Genomic DNA, 16441 nt, shown 5'->3' on the forward strand with positions numbered 1-16441 from the left:
GCAATGGGAATGTAATGGCAATGGAAAGAACCTGCTACGTTGGAAAACCCGAAACTTAAGTGTGGCTACCATCCTACAGACAGAAGGGAGAGAGGCATGAATTGAGGTTGGAAAGAAAGATGTTAAGGCTCTGGCAGTGAGTTTGTGTAGTTTTAAACAGATAAGTGATATGATTTGATTTACATTCTAGAAGTCACTTTTGTTGCTATAAGGAGAATGGATTGGAGAGAGGGCAAGAAAGGAAACAGAAAGACCCATCAGAATGCTGGTGTAAGCAGCTGATGTAGGTGATAATGGCAGCTTGGCTTGGGGTGTGGGACTGAAGGGACAGCAGCGATGGAAAAGAGTGGATGAATTCAAGGTGTTCCTCTGAAGACAGAATCAGTAGAACTTGCTGAAGTGAGCATCAGAGGTGTACTCTAAACAGTCAGTCACACCCAAATATTGTGGTTCCATGCACATGCCATGCTCTACCATGTCAGTGTCTATGCACATGCTCTTCTTGAAACACCCTATCCCCACCAGGCTCTCACTCTACTCACTCAGTACACTTCTACACATCCTCTCCTCAGGATTGAGCCCCAACACAGCCTTCTCTGACACTAAGAAGCTGTCTTCTCCATATTCCCTTAGGACTTCACAAACGCTTCTAACATAGTGGTTACAGACTGCACTGAAATTACCTGTTTATACAGCTGTTTCTCAAGTTACTCTGGAGCCATGCCAGGGCAGAAAGCGTATTCCATTCACTTCCAACCTGGGGACTGATAGTGCTTAGAAAACTTTAGACTCAAAGAACCAGAGAAATGCCAACATAAAAAAATCCCAGCTCTGTCACTGGTTTTGAAGATGGAAAAATAAGGCCGTGCGCCAGTGTAGGAGTGGCCAAGATGACTGAGTAGGAAGACCCTGAACTCACCTCCTCCCAGGGCACACCAAAATTACAACTATTCACAGAGCAGCTACTGATGACAAAGACCCAAAGACCAGCAGAAAATGTCTTCTTACAATTAAAGACATTAAGAAGGAACCACAACTAGATGGGTAGGAGGGGTGGAGAACAGTATAGTCAAGACCCATACCCCGAGATGGGTAACCCACAAAAGGGAGGCAAATTACAACAGCAGAGGTTCTCCCAAAGGAGCCAGGGGTCTGAGCCCCACATCAGGATCCCCAGCCTGGAGGTCCTACACAAGGAAGACAAGTCTCAGAACATTTGGCTTTGAAGGGTAGTGGGGCTTACTTTCAGGAGAGCCAGAGGGCTATAGCAAACAGACCCCGCTTTTAAAGGGCACACACAAAGTCTCAAACACTCTGAGACCTGGCAGAAGCAGTAATTAGAAAGGAGCAAAAATAAATAAATAAGCCTATGTCAAACTAAAAAACTTTTGCAAAGCAAAGGAAACTACCAACAAAATGAAAAAGCCCACCTACTGAATGGGAGAAGGTACTTGCAAATGATACATCTGACAAGGGGTTAACATCCAAAATATACAAAGAACTAATAAAACTCAACATCAGAAAAAAAACAAACAAACCCCCAAACCCCAAAAAACAAAAAAACCCAACAACTCAATTAAAAAATGAGTAGGGGACCTGAACAGACATTTTCCCAAGATATACAGATGGCCAACTGGCACATGAAAAGATGCTCAACATCACTAACCATCAGGCACATGCAGATCAAGACAACGAGGTATCAATTCACATCTGTCAGAATGGCTATTATCAAAAGACAACAAATAAAAAGTGTTGGTGAGGATGTGGATAAAAGGGAACACTTGTGCACTAATGTTGGGAATGTAAATTGGTGGAGCCACTATGTAAAATAGTTTGGAGATTTCTCAAAAAGTTAAAAATGGAACTACTATACAATCTATGAATTCCACTTCTAGATATATATCCAAAGAAAATAAAAACACTAATTCAAAAAGATATATACACCCCTGTGTTCATTATAGCATTATTTACTATAGTCAAGGTATGGAAGCAATGTCAGTGCCCATCAACAGTCGTATGGATAAAGAAGATGTGGTGTAGGTATACCATGGACTATTATTCAGCTATAAAAGAAAAAAAGAGTCTTACCATTCGCGATAACATGGATGGATCTAGAGGATATTATGCTATGTAATATAAGTCACACAGAGAAAGGGAAATACAAATGAACAAACATAACCAAACAGGAACAGAGTTATAGCTACAGAGAACAATTGGTTGCTGGTGGGGAAATGCTGGGGGGAGGAGAGAAACAGGTGAAGGAGATTAAAAAAAAGAAAACTGTAGATTCATTAATCAAAATTTGCTGAATGAATGTACCCTTTCGTGTAATACATTCCCCTTCACTCCTAAACTAGGTAAGGACCCTCATTCACAGAGGTGTATATTGCACATATTTTTATTTTATTTATGTTTATCCTTGTTTCAGATCATCTCTTTTTTTAATTAATTAATTTTGGGGGCTGAGTTGGATCTTCGTTGTGCACGGGCTTTCTCTAGTTGCGGTGAGCGGGGGCTACTCTTTGTTGCTGTGCGCAGGCTTCTCATTGCGGTGGCTTCTCTTGTGGAGCACGGGCTCTAGGCACGTGGGCTTCAGTAGTTGTGGCATGCGGGCTCAGCAGTTGTGGCTCGCAGGCTCTAGAGTGCAAGCTCAGCAGTTGTGGTGCACATGTCTAGTTGCTCTGTGGCATGTGGGATCTTCCCAGACCAGGGCTCGAACCCATGCATTGGTAGGCAGATTCTTTTTTTTTTTTTTTTAAAGAAGGATATTAATTTATTTATTTTTGCTGCGTTGGGTCTTCGTTTCTGTGTGAGGGCTTTCTCTAGTTGTGGCAAGCGGGGGCCACTCTTCATCGCGGTGCACGGGCCTCTCACTGTCGCGGCCTTTCTCGTCGCGGAGCACAGGCTCCAGACGCACAGGCTCAGTAGTTGTGGCTCACGGGCCTAGTTGCTCCGCGGCATGTGGGATCCTCCCGGACCAGGGCTCAAACCGGTGTCCCCTGCATTAGCAGGCAGATTCTCAACCACAGCGCCAACAGGGAAGCCCGGCAGGCGGATTCTTAACCACTGTACCACCAGGGAAGTCCCAGATCATCTCTTGATGACCTTTTGTTTGGGGAAATATACATTTACTTGGTTTATGTTGTCAGACAACTCTATTACATTCTGTTTAATGATCAGATCGTGTTCCTTGCCTTCACAAACTAAACAGCATAGTGTATAAGAAGGAGCCGATTTTGAAGTTAGACAGATCTCTGTTCATAAACCAACTCTTCAATTTATTGACCAGGAGATGTGGGTAGCTTATTTAATCTCTCTAGATCTCAATTTGCTCAACTGTATCATAAAGTTAATATTTCTGTTTTAGGGTTGTCCCAGGGCTTAAATGTGAACGTGAAGTAATTAGCACAAATATACTCAATACATATGAATTCCTGTTTCTCCGACGTGCTTTCTTTACAAGGAAGAATATAGCCTTTGCAAAACTAAACACAAATTGCTTCTGGTCATGGCACCATCTTGACCCAAGGGCTTCGAATGGAAGCCATCTCACACACACAAAGCTTGGACACTGAGGTCTAAACTACCTATGCTGGACATAGTTAGTTCTGTCCACATTAACATGACTTTATTATTCCTTTGTTTTAATTAGCATAATTTTACTCTTCTGGGAGACTCCTGCCCAGACAAATAGCTAGATTGTTCACTACAGGAACTTCCTGAAAAATCTATCAATTCTGCAATATAAAGAAAGCATCAACAGTTCATGTCCTAAGAGTCCTTGCTCTTTCCATCAATCTTTTTTTTTTTTGGCACCGTGAGGCATGTGGGATCTCAGTTCCCCGACCAGGGATCGAACCTGTGCCTCCTGCAGTGGAAGTGGTGAGCCCTAACCACTGGACCGCCAGGGAAGTCCCCCATCAATCTTAAAACTGTTAAGATCAGTATCCAATCCTCATCAAGCCATCTCCTCCACTTTCCTGTCCTCTCACCCTCTGCCACTGAAAGACCAGCCTTAAACCATACTTCAAATGACTTCCCAGCGAGAGACACTACCAAAGCTCTGTTGCGTTAGTCCAGTAAGCCATGAATCTAGCTTTTTCTTATCAAATGGTCCATTGTTGATACTTGGGAAGCTGGCACTGGACAGGGCAGTACTGTTGCAGCAAAAATAGAAGTGAAGTTTTCCCTCTCCTGAGAACAAGGAAAATAAAGGGAACAGTGAACAGGCTAGGGAAGAAACATAACCTGGCCTGAAAGAGTTAATCACTCCTAGTTTTTTTTTTTTTTTTTTTGACTGTTACTAATCTGTAGTGTCTGTTAACTAGATTTGTACTTCACAAAGCTAACCTATCACTTTTTTTTTTTTTTTTAACCTATTACTCTTTAACAACACTATGTGAATTACATCCCGGACTCCCTTGTAGCAGATCATCCTTGTAGCATTTGCATTTCAGAAAAGAGGTCACAGGCCGATAACCCAGAGACAAACGGACCCAATTACGCGGCTGCCTGACGCCAGCTGTGACGATTTTGAAATAATGCAGGAAGAAGAAGGCAGGACCTTGACTACTTTGATCCTTATCTAATACCCCGGACTGCTGCGAGCCCCACATATAAAAATCTTCTCCGATTCCCGAAGGAGAGGTGGACAAAGTTCTTGAGGCGCTAGCCTGCTGTGTTTTCCCTTCTGCCTGGCAGAAAAATAAAGCCATCTCTCTCTTCCTCCAAAATCTCTGTCTCCGTATTTCTGTTCGGTGTCGGTGCACAGGGAAGCCGATATTTCGGCAACAGTACATCTCCAAGCATAAAGTCAAGACAAAGGAATTTCCAGAAATACTGTAAAAATGAACTAAATGAAATACATATTATATGCCAGACAAAGTATGTCCACTCATGTGTCCATTAAAAGGAAATGGGTTTGTCAAAACTACAAAAGTTTTGTTGAAAAACTGCACAGTTGGTCGACGCGTTTTAAAAATTACTTCTGATGAAATCTAATGCTCCAGTGTCTTATTCCCATCCTCATTACAGAGTTGTTCAAATACTGAAACCGAGTCCCCCTAAAACCGAGTCCCTCTGCCAAGTTTAGGATTAACCTCTCTATCCAAAACGTTATTCCCTTTCTTGTCTAACACCTGTTCCCCTCGAGACTGAGGAGGAGTATCAAAGAAAAGGGGGGATTGAAACCGAGCAGGACCCTGCGGGGCCCTCCCAGGTACAAAAGACTTTCTGTTTCCTTGTTTCTCATTTGTAGGAAAAAGGCTTAGCCCCCTAGACCTTCCCCGAGTTCCAAAGGGCAGATTCAAACAGTTACTCATCAGAAAAGTGAGGGCATACAGAAACAAAGGAAAAGCAGTAAAACAACAGAGCAGCGAAAAAGCGGAATCCTAGTTCCCCCTCAGGGGATACACATAACAATATACTGTAGCTTAGAGTTCTTCTACTGGAACTAAGGCCCCAACCCAGGTGGAGGATGGTAACTACTAGCTAAGAACCCAGACTGGTCAGAACCTAGGGAATGAGATGGTGATCTTTTCTGACCCAGGTGACTTCTACTAAAGCCTGTACTCTCAACCTTTGCCCCAATTCTCTATTGAATTCACCTCTGCTCAAGCCCCTTCATGAATATGCACATACCCTGAGCTTAAAACTTCCCCAATTTTGCCAACTGGGGAGATACTGCTTCGGGAAATATCCTCCCTCGCCCGTCCCCCTCCCCTTCTCCTTACTTGCTGCAAGTAATAAATCCTTCCTTCTCCAGATCTTTGGTTTGGTTATGTCTTTTGCCCCCATGCTCACCAAGAGGCAAACCCAGTTTTCCGGTAACAATATGCCTCAGAATCAAGAAAAACAGGGTCTAATGTTATCTTTGGAGTTACCAAAAATAATGCTAGGACAGGCAGCGAAAATGACTGGAAGAGAAATGACCAGTTTTTAAACTAGATCCTTTCAAATGAAAATTCAGATCCATCATCAACTTCGCTAAGCATATGGAGCACTAATTTCTAAAGGGTCTAATCATGGCCCACTGACTTGCCACCCAGGCAAAGCACACTGAGCTGTCTGTCAGGCGGTAAGCCGTGAGGGAAGCAACATGTGCCTCTCAAGGTTTACTTTTCACCCTGAGAAACTGATCTGGGCCGCAAGCTCGACTCTCAACTGGGTTTGCCTCGGCGGCTCAAGCAGCTCCAAAAAGCGGGAAGGAGGCAGCAGAAACAAAAACAGAGTATCCGTGGAACCTGCCCTCCCGATGACTGGGGACTGGCCCGTAGCGGAGTTCGGGGCGCGGGGGCCCCCTTTATGCCAGTTTCTGGGCCCGTACCTGACAGGCGATAGACCTGCGGAAGCCGCACGCCATGTCTGTCTCCACGAAGCGGGTCCCAGCTGGACGGTGTTGAGCTTCGCCCCGCCCTCCTCTGCGCGCCCCGCCTCCCGCGCGCCGGAAAGCCCGCCCCGGAAGGTGCTGTCAGCCAATCAAGGAGCCGCGTGGCCCACCACTAACCTCTGCCCCGCCGCCGCGAGGGAGCGCGGGAAATCCAGGGTGCGTCTGGGATTTCGCAGGTGGCGAGGACCATGGCCACCTCTTCGGTGTCCAAGGTATGTGGGGGCGGGCGCCCACTGGGACTTCACAGCTGCTTCATTCCCTTATGAAGAAGGGATGAAGCGGAGGTTACGTAGACCTCGTTGTACCGGCTGGAGGGGAGGGGATGGCGGGCCGAGCTGAGGCGTCTTTGCTCCACGTCCAGTGGAGGCCAGCTTTGCTTGGGGAGCGAAAACGCCGATCTGCCGTAGTATTCTTTCTGCCTCGGAGGAATTTTAAGTTCTGGTTTGTGGAGGTCGGATGCCCCGAGGATGTGTCCCAGTCTCCCCTCCTTTTTCCTTCTCATGTGTATTTATGGTGAGCCAAAGGCTCTGTTAGGTACCGAGATACAAGTGGTAAACAAAATAAACACAGGTATTTCCATCATTACCGAAAATTCTATTAGACAGTGCTGTTACAGACCAAGAAAAGTAAGACCTTTAGTAATATTAGGAGTACGGCCGGAAGCCCCTGAAAGTTAAGCTATCTGATAAAGCTGAGAATGCAGATAAGTTGCAAAGACATTTGTTCCTGTGTTGAAACAGTAAATTAATGAAGAAGGCTCTACCATGGATTTAATTTTTAATTTTGATTAAAATAAAATGATGAGACTCAGTGCCTTCCAAGACTACATATCCAGGAGGAAACACGAGCCATAGGATTTAAGCGTACTGAAGACTGACCGACTGTGATGTTAGGTGCAAATGCCAGAAGAGCTTAACTGCTAGTATTTTTTTTTTTTTTTTTTTTTTCAGTACGCGGGCCTCTCACTGCTGTGGCCTCTCCCGGTTGCGGAGCGCAGGCTCCGGACGCGCAGGCTCAGCGGCCATGGCTCACGGGCCCAGCCGCTCCGCATAACTGCTAGTATTTTTTATGAGGGATGGTACTGTTTTTGTTTTGTCCTGGTTATAAAGTTCCATAGGTTTTCAGTGGTCTGTCCCCTAATCCTTTTTGTTGCATAAGCCTTTCTTATTTTTGTGTATCTTGCAGAATTGTGAGAGGTTTGTTTTTTTGTTTTTGTTTTTTTTTCAGGAAAACATTTATGACAAGAGAAATGCTTGTATTGAGATGATGATGAAGGAGACCTTACATAAATAAGAATCTTTAAGGATTATTTCATTGGTTCATGGAACTGTCAGCTTTCTTTTTTCTCCCCTGTCTAAACTTTCCTTGTCATATTTTTTGGCTATTGGTTCTCCTAATTTCTTCCATCTCCAACACCATCACTTGATCAGTAGTGAAAAATGGATAACTATATCACTCCCGTTGCCATACATCGGGATCCATTCCCAGCACTCTTCATGTCTCACTCCTTCATAGCTCCTTTTCCTGCTCCTGAATTACAGGTGGCTATAGAAAGGAGGCAGTGACAAGCTTGTCATGGCACCAAATGATTTTTCTAAAAAAATTTGTGTGTTTTAAATAGTTCCATTAGTTGCAGGTATAAGAATGTAAGGCACAATTCTTATTTTGGACCCTGTAATCCAAATGGCCAGTTTATATTTGTACAGCAGTCTTTAGGTCTATCCTGAGATGACTTTTCCTAGCTATATTTCTTTGATTCTTTCATTTTCCATAGAAATGGGATTCTAAGAAGCTGTTCATGATGTACGGCTTTAGAATTGGTAGAACAAATGTGGGACCAGCAGCTTACGGCCTGTGTATCACTAGTCAGATAATAACATGAGACTAAATGTAGCTAGGAAATTACCAGAAAAATTATTTGGCAAGCATTGTTCCATTATATATACTGATCGCCTAATGTATGTGTTAACACTATCCTAAGCATTGGGGAAACAATTATGAATTAAATGCAGTCTGTACTCTGAAGGTGCTCACAAGCTACTTGGGGGAGGGACTTCCCTGGCGGTCCAGTGGTTAAGACTCCATGCTTCCACTGCAGGGGGCACGAGTTCGATCCCCGGTCGGTCATCTAAGATCCCACATGTACCACACACACAAAAAAAAGATTAAAAAAAAAATATATATATATATTATATATATAGAACTACTTCGGGAGACAGCTCCATAAATAACTATCATACATAGTAAGAGTGACTTAAAGCAAAATAAAGATATTCAAGTACTGTGAGATATTAGGGGAAAGAATAATTCTGACTAGAGAATTGGAGAAGGTTTCCCAAAGCAGGTGAGTTTGAGTTGAACTTTAATGGACAAATGAATAAGAATTTATCTGATGAAGAAAGGTATGTAAGGTGAATCAATAGCCAAAACTGTCTGTGTCCTGTCAAGGTTCTAATTCAGTAATAAATACTTCTTTTGAGATGAGAGGGCATCAGTATTTTTAATCATCTTGATTTTCATTTAATGTATAGTACTAATGTTCTTTCTTCACTAGGTTTTATAAAAATGGAACCTTTCTGGGTTTAAATTTCATCAGCTTTTATTTTCTTTGTCTGTCTCTTAGATTAGGTCCCAAAGAGCAAAATCAAAGATGAGCTTCCCATGGGAAGGAGGAGAAAGGAGTGGTTAGTCCCCTTGTTGTTTAAGAATTTTCCTTCTGTAATTCAGATTGAAGAAAGATGATTCCTTAGCACTTTAAAGAAACGCCTTAAAAAGAAAAAAATCTGCTTATCCATAAAATACTAGGTTAATCAGATTTGTCTGCTTCCTGGCTGCTTTGACTTTATGCTTTTTTTCTCTCTTTCTTTTTTATAGGGTTGCTTTGTGTTTAAGCCAAACTGCAAGAAGAGAAAGATCTCTGTGCCAATAGGTAAGACGTCTTAATATCAGATTTGTTAGTTTTCCTCCCCCAAGTCTTGAACTAACCTAACTCTTATTGAATTAGTAATTCTCCTGTCTAAGCTTGCTTTACTCACCATGTTGATATAGCAGTTATGTTCCAAGGCATAGGACAAAGCGATAAGGGGCACTCCCCAGGGCTCTAATCTAAAAGGGAATCCAAATGTACCATCAAAAGGCAATTCGAAATTTCCTTCAAAGGGTATGTCACCATTCTTTAAAAGAGATTGTCTTAAAAATCTCAGTGATTTCTTCGGATGAGGTAGGGAGTATTGACTGCAGAAGGGCAGAGGGACCTTTTGTTTTTTTGGCTGCGTTGGGTCTTAGTTGAGGCATGCAGGATCTTTTGTTGTGGTGCGAGAGCTTCGTTGTGGCACATGGACTTCTCTCTAGTTGTGGCGTGTGGGTTTACTCTCTGGTTGTGGCGTGTGGGTTTTCTCTCTCTAGTTGCGGCGTGTGGGCTCCAGAGTGCGTGGGCTCTGTAGTTTGTGGCATGTGGGCTCTCTCATTGAGGCGTGCAGGCTCAGTAGTTGTGGCGCGCAGGCTTAGTTGCTCCGTGGCATGTGAGAATCTTAGTTCCCCGACCAGGGATTGAACCCGTGTCCCCTGCATTGGAAGGCAGATTCTTTACCACTGGACCACTAAGGAAGTCCAAAGAGGGACTTTTGGAGTGATGGGAATGTTCTCTAGACAGAGGATGGTTATGTGAGTGTATACCTTTGTTAGGACATATCAAACTGTTAAAATGGGCATATTTTATTATTTGTAAGTCATACCGCAATAAAATTAAATTATTTTAAAAAATATTGTCCAGAGTGTGGGCACTCTGGAGCCCACACGCCGCAACTAGAGAGAGAAAACCCACACGCCACAACCAGAGAGAGTTCTTTACTTATCTCCAGATATCTGTTAAGTGATCAAGTTAAGAAGACTTGACTACTTCAAACAAATCAAGATGTTATTATCAGTCAGAAAATGTTTATTGTACTGGTTCTCAATGGGGCCTGCAGATTAGAATCACTTGGGGAACTTTTAAAAAAAAAACTGATTTTTTTTTGGGTGGGTAATTGTAGATTCACATGCAGTTGTAAGAAAGAGTGTAGAAAGTAGAGAGTTCCCTTGAACCCTCACCCGGTTATCCCCAGTGGTAATGTATTGCGTGACTATAGTACAGTATCACAACCAGCAAACTGACAGCGGGACAATCCATCGACCTTATTCTGATTTCAACTTGGAGAGTTTCTTAAAAACACCAATGCCCAGACCGCAGCCCAGACCAACTGAATCAGTAGCTTTGGGAATGGGACCCAGGTGTTGGTATTTTTTAAAAGCCCTCTCAGGCATGTTGAGTATTTACACTCACTATTCAGCACTGTGAAGATTAATTCGGATGGAAAAATTATGATGTACAATTAAGCATATTCATTCACACTCATTTTTTAATTTTTAATTAAAAAAGAAAAACTGGACTATACTATTGTTTGACTAAGGAGATAAACAGCTCCAATATATAGAATTGGATTTTTCTAAATCATCTCATGATGTAGACCTTTAAGGTGATAATCCTTCAGTTTGAGACCAGCTAGGTAAAGTACCTGTGCTCAGGGAACAAATAATAAAATAATGGTCTATACTGAGGGCAATGGAGGGTAGAAAGTATGACTTAAAATAAGAATGCAGTTTCTCATTAACAGGAGAATAAACAGTGGTGTTAACTTTACACTCATGGATTTAGTCTCAAAAAAACCTGAAGCTTTCTATATTCCTTGCCCTCCTCACCTCCCCAAGTAAAAAGTGACAGTGATGGACTTGGAAATAGTGAACGAAGAAGAGCTACATTATAAATTATTTTGTTTTTAAGTGATTGACTTATCAACATATTTCTTTAATGTTGGAGACTGCTAAACTTAACTAGAAATCGTTCATTTTCAGAGAAAAATTCAAGACTTGTTCCCCTGTTATCCAATATCCAGATAGCATGAAATGACATCTGATATCATGAGCAATGTCATTATAACTAATAAAAGCACTAACATTTATTGTTTTTAATGTGCCAGAATATTTTAACCACTTTATATGTGTTAAACTATGAAGAAAGTATTATTATTATCTCCATTAAACTATATCAGGATATTTAGATGTAGAAAGAACTTTCTCAGCGATAGTGCTAGCAAGTGGCAGAGCTGGGAGTTGAAACCAAGCTGTCTGATCCCAGAGCCTAAGGTCTAACCACTACCTAATAGTGTTTCTCATAATACAAGGCAAGTTTTTGCTTAGAACTTTCTGTATTGAATTTCAGCTATAACTTATTAAGATTTGTGAGTCAATGACAATTAGAAGGAAAGTTCCTTAACATGGAAGAGAATTTCTGTTCCAAACTATCAGTTAACATTAAAACTTGTTGGGAGGATATTAGCAGCATCTCAGTGAAATCAGGAAAAAATTGTTCACTTTAGAAAAAAAAAATTGTTAATTTTTAACTTTTTGTTAAAAAAATTCTGTATTTTCACAATTATTATTTAATACCGTGAAAGTTCTAGCTGTTGCAATAAAATACCTAGCAGTAAACAACAAGAAATATGAAGGAAAGTAGAAAACTATAAGGCATGTAAACTATTTGATTAAAAAAGGAGACCTGGCACTTCCCTGGCGGCGCAGTGGTTGAGAGTCCGCCTGCCGATGCAGGGGACACGGGTTCGTGCCCCGGTCCGGGAAGATCCCACATGCCGTGGAGCAGCTGGGCCCGTGAGCCATGGCCACTGAGCCTGCGCGTCTGGAGCCTGTGCTCCGCAACAGGAGAGGTCACAACAGTGAGAGACCTGTAGTGTTTTGGGATGTGAATTTTTTGAAATGTATTTAAAAATGTCATTTCTCCCCAAATCAATCTACAGATTTTATTTTATCCAGTCAAACACCAGGGTAATTAATTTTGAGAAATGACAAAATTAATTTGGGAGAATGTCTTAAATTTTTATTTATTTATTTGTTTGTTTGTTTATTTGTTTGTTTATTTAGGGCTGTGTTGGGTCTTCGCTGTTGCGCATGGGCTTTCTCTAGTTGCAGTGAGCAGGGGCTACTCTTTGTTGTGGTGTGCGGTCTTCTCATTGTGGTGGCTTCTCTTGTTGCAGAGCACGGGCTCTAGGCGCGCGGGCTTCAGTAGTTGTGGCACATGGGCTCAGCAGTTGTGGTGCACAGGCTCAGCTGTGGTGCATGGGCTTAGTTGCTCCGCAGCATGTGGGATCTTCCTGGACCAGGGCTCGAACCTGTGTCCCCTGCATTGGCAGGTGGATTCTTAACCACTGGGCCATCAGGGAAGCCCTTACATTTTTTGGAAAGAGAATAATGTTTGGTGGCACTGGGAAGAAGCTCTGGATCTGTTTGATGTTAGAATGCACTACAAAGCTCTAACAGTTACAGGAGTTCAGGACTGCCATGGGAGTAGAACTGGATTCAGTAGAACAAAAGAAGTTCAAAAGCAGTTTCAAGTGCATATGTAAGTATTCAGACAATAAGGGCATCTGACATGGGTGGGAGAAAGGACGGATTATCCAATAAGCGCATCTCTTTCAAACTGAAAGTTATAACCCAAGTGTGTGTCATGAAATCAGTTTAGTGGATCTTGATAGTTTTAAAAAATAGAAGAGAAAACATTTGCTGTCACATGATAATGAGAAGTATTGTTTTATGGGACTTCTGTTTTTGTTTTTCCTAGATTCACGTGTGTTGGATTATGACGTAAAATGTGTTCCTTAATATGGATCATGGCTTAAAAAGTTTGAAAACCATTGCAATAAATAGTGTGTTGATAAATGGCTAATCATTTAGAGGAAGCCATTCAAGAAGGATATAAAATACAGACTAAATAAAAGGCAGCACTAAACTATTTCAGCTAAGCAAAGAATTAGAATAGTAGTAATAAGAATCATTTAATAAAGGAGAGTTCAAAGCAAATATGTGAAGCAAAGTATACAGAGCCTTAGCATAAGAGCAGATAATGAAAATACGTTAATATTAAATGTATGTACCTCAAACCAAAACCATTAAGTAAAAACTGTTAGAAATTCAAAAGTAAATGATAGAAATACAATGGAAAAATTAAAAAGATTTTTAAACTTACAAATACCATTAATATAGTAAAAATATAAGATATATAAATAAAATTAAATATAAAGGATATTGAATGTTACCTATCCCCAAATATATATATTTTTGATACTTGTAAAAAAAAAAATCAACCCCATCACTTACTTTGCACAGAGATTTTCTATTATGTAAAAAAGAAACTGACTTATTTCCTTCTGTGTTTTTAGAGGACTATTTTAATAAAGGGAAAAATGAGTCTGAGGACAGTAAGCTTCGCTTTGAAACTTACCAGTTGATATGGCAGCAGATGAAATCTGAAACTGAGGTGAATACTTTTTTTTAATAGCTTAACATTTCCTTAATATCATAAATCTCATATTTGTTCCTTCCCATTTTCCTTTCTACCAATTTATAAGAGTGTTGATGAGATATATGTAATCTTGGTTAAGCGTAACCTGTATATCCTAAAAAAAATAAAAAACCCTTATGTTTCAAGTATTAAGCATAGTTTCAGGTATTGGAACGTATGTTTATAATTATCGCTGCTAATGCACAGGCCCTTTACATATTCTCACAGCTTTCAAATGGTGGCACTCCTGTAATTATCCACTCAGTTACACAAGTAAGAAATCAAGCTATTTGTAAACCACTTCATTCCCTCATCCTCATAATCAGTTACCATGTTCTTTATATTTCAGCCCTGAAAAGTTTCTCCACTGTAGCAGATCTGTAGATGTAGGGCCAACATTTTGAGGGAACCTGTTTTGTTCGACCAACACAGGATTGTGTTTCCTGTTTTTAATGCCTTTGGAGGGTTACGCACTTTCCAGTTTGTTACTGCTTCCCACCACTCTACTGCTTCACACCTGGCGGCTTTGCCCCTTCATGTATTCCTTGGAACCCTTGAAGCCATTTGGGTTTGTGATTTCTAGTTTAGGAAACCTAAATGGTCATAATAGATTGTCAGAGTCTCCTCTTAACTGATGTCCCTGCCTCTGATGTCACACCCTTCTGGTCTGTCCTTAGTCCCTTTGCCACCATTGGCCAAATCCCATCAGGCAGATCCAGGCTACAGGGGTTTTCCAGCCCCACTACCAGTACAGCCCCTCCAGTCCCCTCTAATCTGGCCTTCACAGTACTGCCAGATGAACCCTTCTTAACCTTGATTTAATCATGCCTCCGCTCCAAATCCCTTTAATGGTTCTCCCCACAGTACAAAATCTAAATCCTTTAACATCAAATATATATTTCCTTGGTATAGTCCCTTGAGTATTTGTCCAGCCTCATTCCTGGCCACTTCTCATGTTTTTATTCTTAGCTGTATCTGTGGTTCCCCAGATGTTTTGTGCTTTCTTCCTTGATTGCCTCCTCCACTCCCCATTCCTTCTTAACTTTCTTTCATCCACCATCACCTCCTGCATCACTTGCAGGAGCATCTAATTCTTCGGCTCAAATGTATCACCCGCTCAGCTTAAGGTGGATGATCCTACTCTTTGTTCCTGTATTATCATAGCACTCTATGCAATGTATTTCAATTTAATTGTAACTGTTCTAGCTCAATTTTTTCATTTTTTTAGGGAAGAGACTCTTTCATTTGTAAGGTGGTTAGTAAATGTTTGTTGAATGAATAAATGAGGTTCTTTAAGGAGGGAATTCAAAGCACTGCTCACTGGAGATTTAAGGAAAAACAGTTTTTAATTTCATCTGTCTTATAATTATTTTACATGTGATCTTTGGAATTGAAATCATGACAGTTTTCTTTCCCAAACTTGGAAAGATGTATCAGATTACTGCTAAAAATAATTCATAAAGTTTTGTGGTTTTTTTTGTAGCGACTACAAGAGGAATTAAATAAAAGCCTGTTTGACAGTCTAATTGAATTTCTGCAGAAGTCTCATTCTGGGTTCCAGAAGAATTCAAGAGACTGGGGCTGTCAAATAAAACTCAGAGAAATTCCAACCGCTGCTCTTGTTCTAGGTACATATGTGTGTGTTTGTTTTTTGTGATAGTGGTTTTTTTCTTGAGAATAGTGGGAATCACCTGTTATGATAAACTTGTTTTGTCTTTTTCATTTACAGAATTAAACCAATTAAAGTTTGCATACTTCCAAAACCAATAAAAGTTCCTTATACTAACCATACATCTGTAAATTAAAAGAAATTGATCTAGGGTTAGTTAGAACCCTCCTCGCTTTTTTGTCAGAAAAATGAAGGGGAAATATATTTGTGTTACTCTTTCTTCCTTAGTTATTTGAATCTGAGATTTGAATTCAGTAATAAAGAAACTACCAGTATGTTGATAGATACAATTTTTATACTTTATCATATCTTCAATGAAATTACTCTATAACCTTAATTTTATTTCCCTGTGCTTATTTTTTCAATCTTGGATTGTTTTGTAATGTTGTATTAATATTAATGGTGTGAAGGGGGTTTGGATGAACTACATATAAGTTGCTTTCAGATTGCAGATTGTAAACGTTTTAGGTACTTAAGTATCCATCATTAATATCGCATTTTAACCAGACATCTGGATTGCATGATAATGGAAAAAATTTCTTTGGAATATTAGCACATTTTCTTCATTCCTTCTGAAAGGAAAGTTGGATTTATTTGGATTCCAAACATACTCTTCATTGTATTTCCAATTTGTTGTTTATTCAAGGTTTTTATACTAGTGAGCTCTGAGATAAGAAATTAATTCTTTTGTTTAATACTGCCTCTAATACTGTTCATTACCTAAATCTTATTCCTGATATTCAAGGCAATACTTCTCAAACCTTAGTGATACCTACAGATAACCTCCAGGGGATCTTAGTAAATAGAGATTTTTGCTAATAGGTCTAGGGTGGGGCTGGAAACTGCATTTCTGACAGGCTTCCAGGTAATGCCCATATTGCCAATCCCAGGATCCCTCTGAGTAACAAGACTCCAGGGAATGATTTTTATAATGCTGTGGACCAGCTTTTCAGTGCAGCCGGCCACTTAATTTCAAACCCCTTCCACTTATGGA

General features: G+C 40.7%; 2 protein-coding genes across 4 annotated transcripts in view; one reads left to right on the forward strand and one right to left on the reverse strand.

Annotated features, from left to right (window-relative positions):
• RARS2 (arginyl-tRNA synthetase 2, mitochondrial) overlaps nucleotides 1-6376 on the reverse strand; it is a gene marked incomplete at its 5' end in the record, with an annotated part of 81405 nt that extends 75029 nt beyond the window's left edge. For 2 of the 3 annotated variants that reach the window (XM_079716451.1, XM_079716450.1), the window contains one exon: nucleotides 6326-6361. In XM_079716451.1, coding sequence (XP_079572577.1) covers nucleotides 6326-6361 — 36 coding nt within the window. Of the gene's footprint in view, nucleotides 1-6325 lie in introns of all 3 variants that reach the window. The other variant, XM_079716452.1, reaches the window with a different exon arrangement.
• Nucleotides 6377-6561: 185 nt separating this feature from the next.
• The window catches only part of ORC3 (origin recognition complex subunit 3), a 61973-nt gene continuing 52093 nt past the window's right edge, over nucleotides 6562-16441 (forward strand). The window contains exons 1-4 of the mRNA XM_079716453.1: nucleotides 6562-6600; nucleotides 9263-9317; nucleotides 13657-13754; nucleotides 15262-15406. Coding sequence (XP_079572579.1) covers nucleotides 6577-6600; nucleotides 9263-9317; nucleotides 13657-13754; nucleotides 15262-15406 — 322 coding nt within the window. The 5' untranslated portion in view covers nucleotides 6562-6576. The remainder of the gene's footprint in view (nucleotides 6601-9262; nucleotides 9318-13656; nucleotides 13755-15261; nucleotides 15407-16441) is intronic.

The sequence above is a fragment of the Hyperoodon ampullatus genome (genome assembly GCF_949752795.1).
Source record: "Hyperoodon ampullatus genome assembly, chromosome: 12".
Classification (NCBI taxonomy): Eukaryota; Metazoa; Chordata; class Mammalia; order Artiodactyla; family Ziphiidae; genus Hyperoodon; species Hyperoodon ampullatus.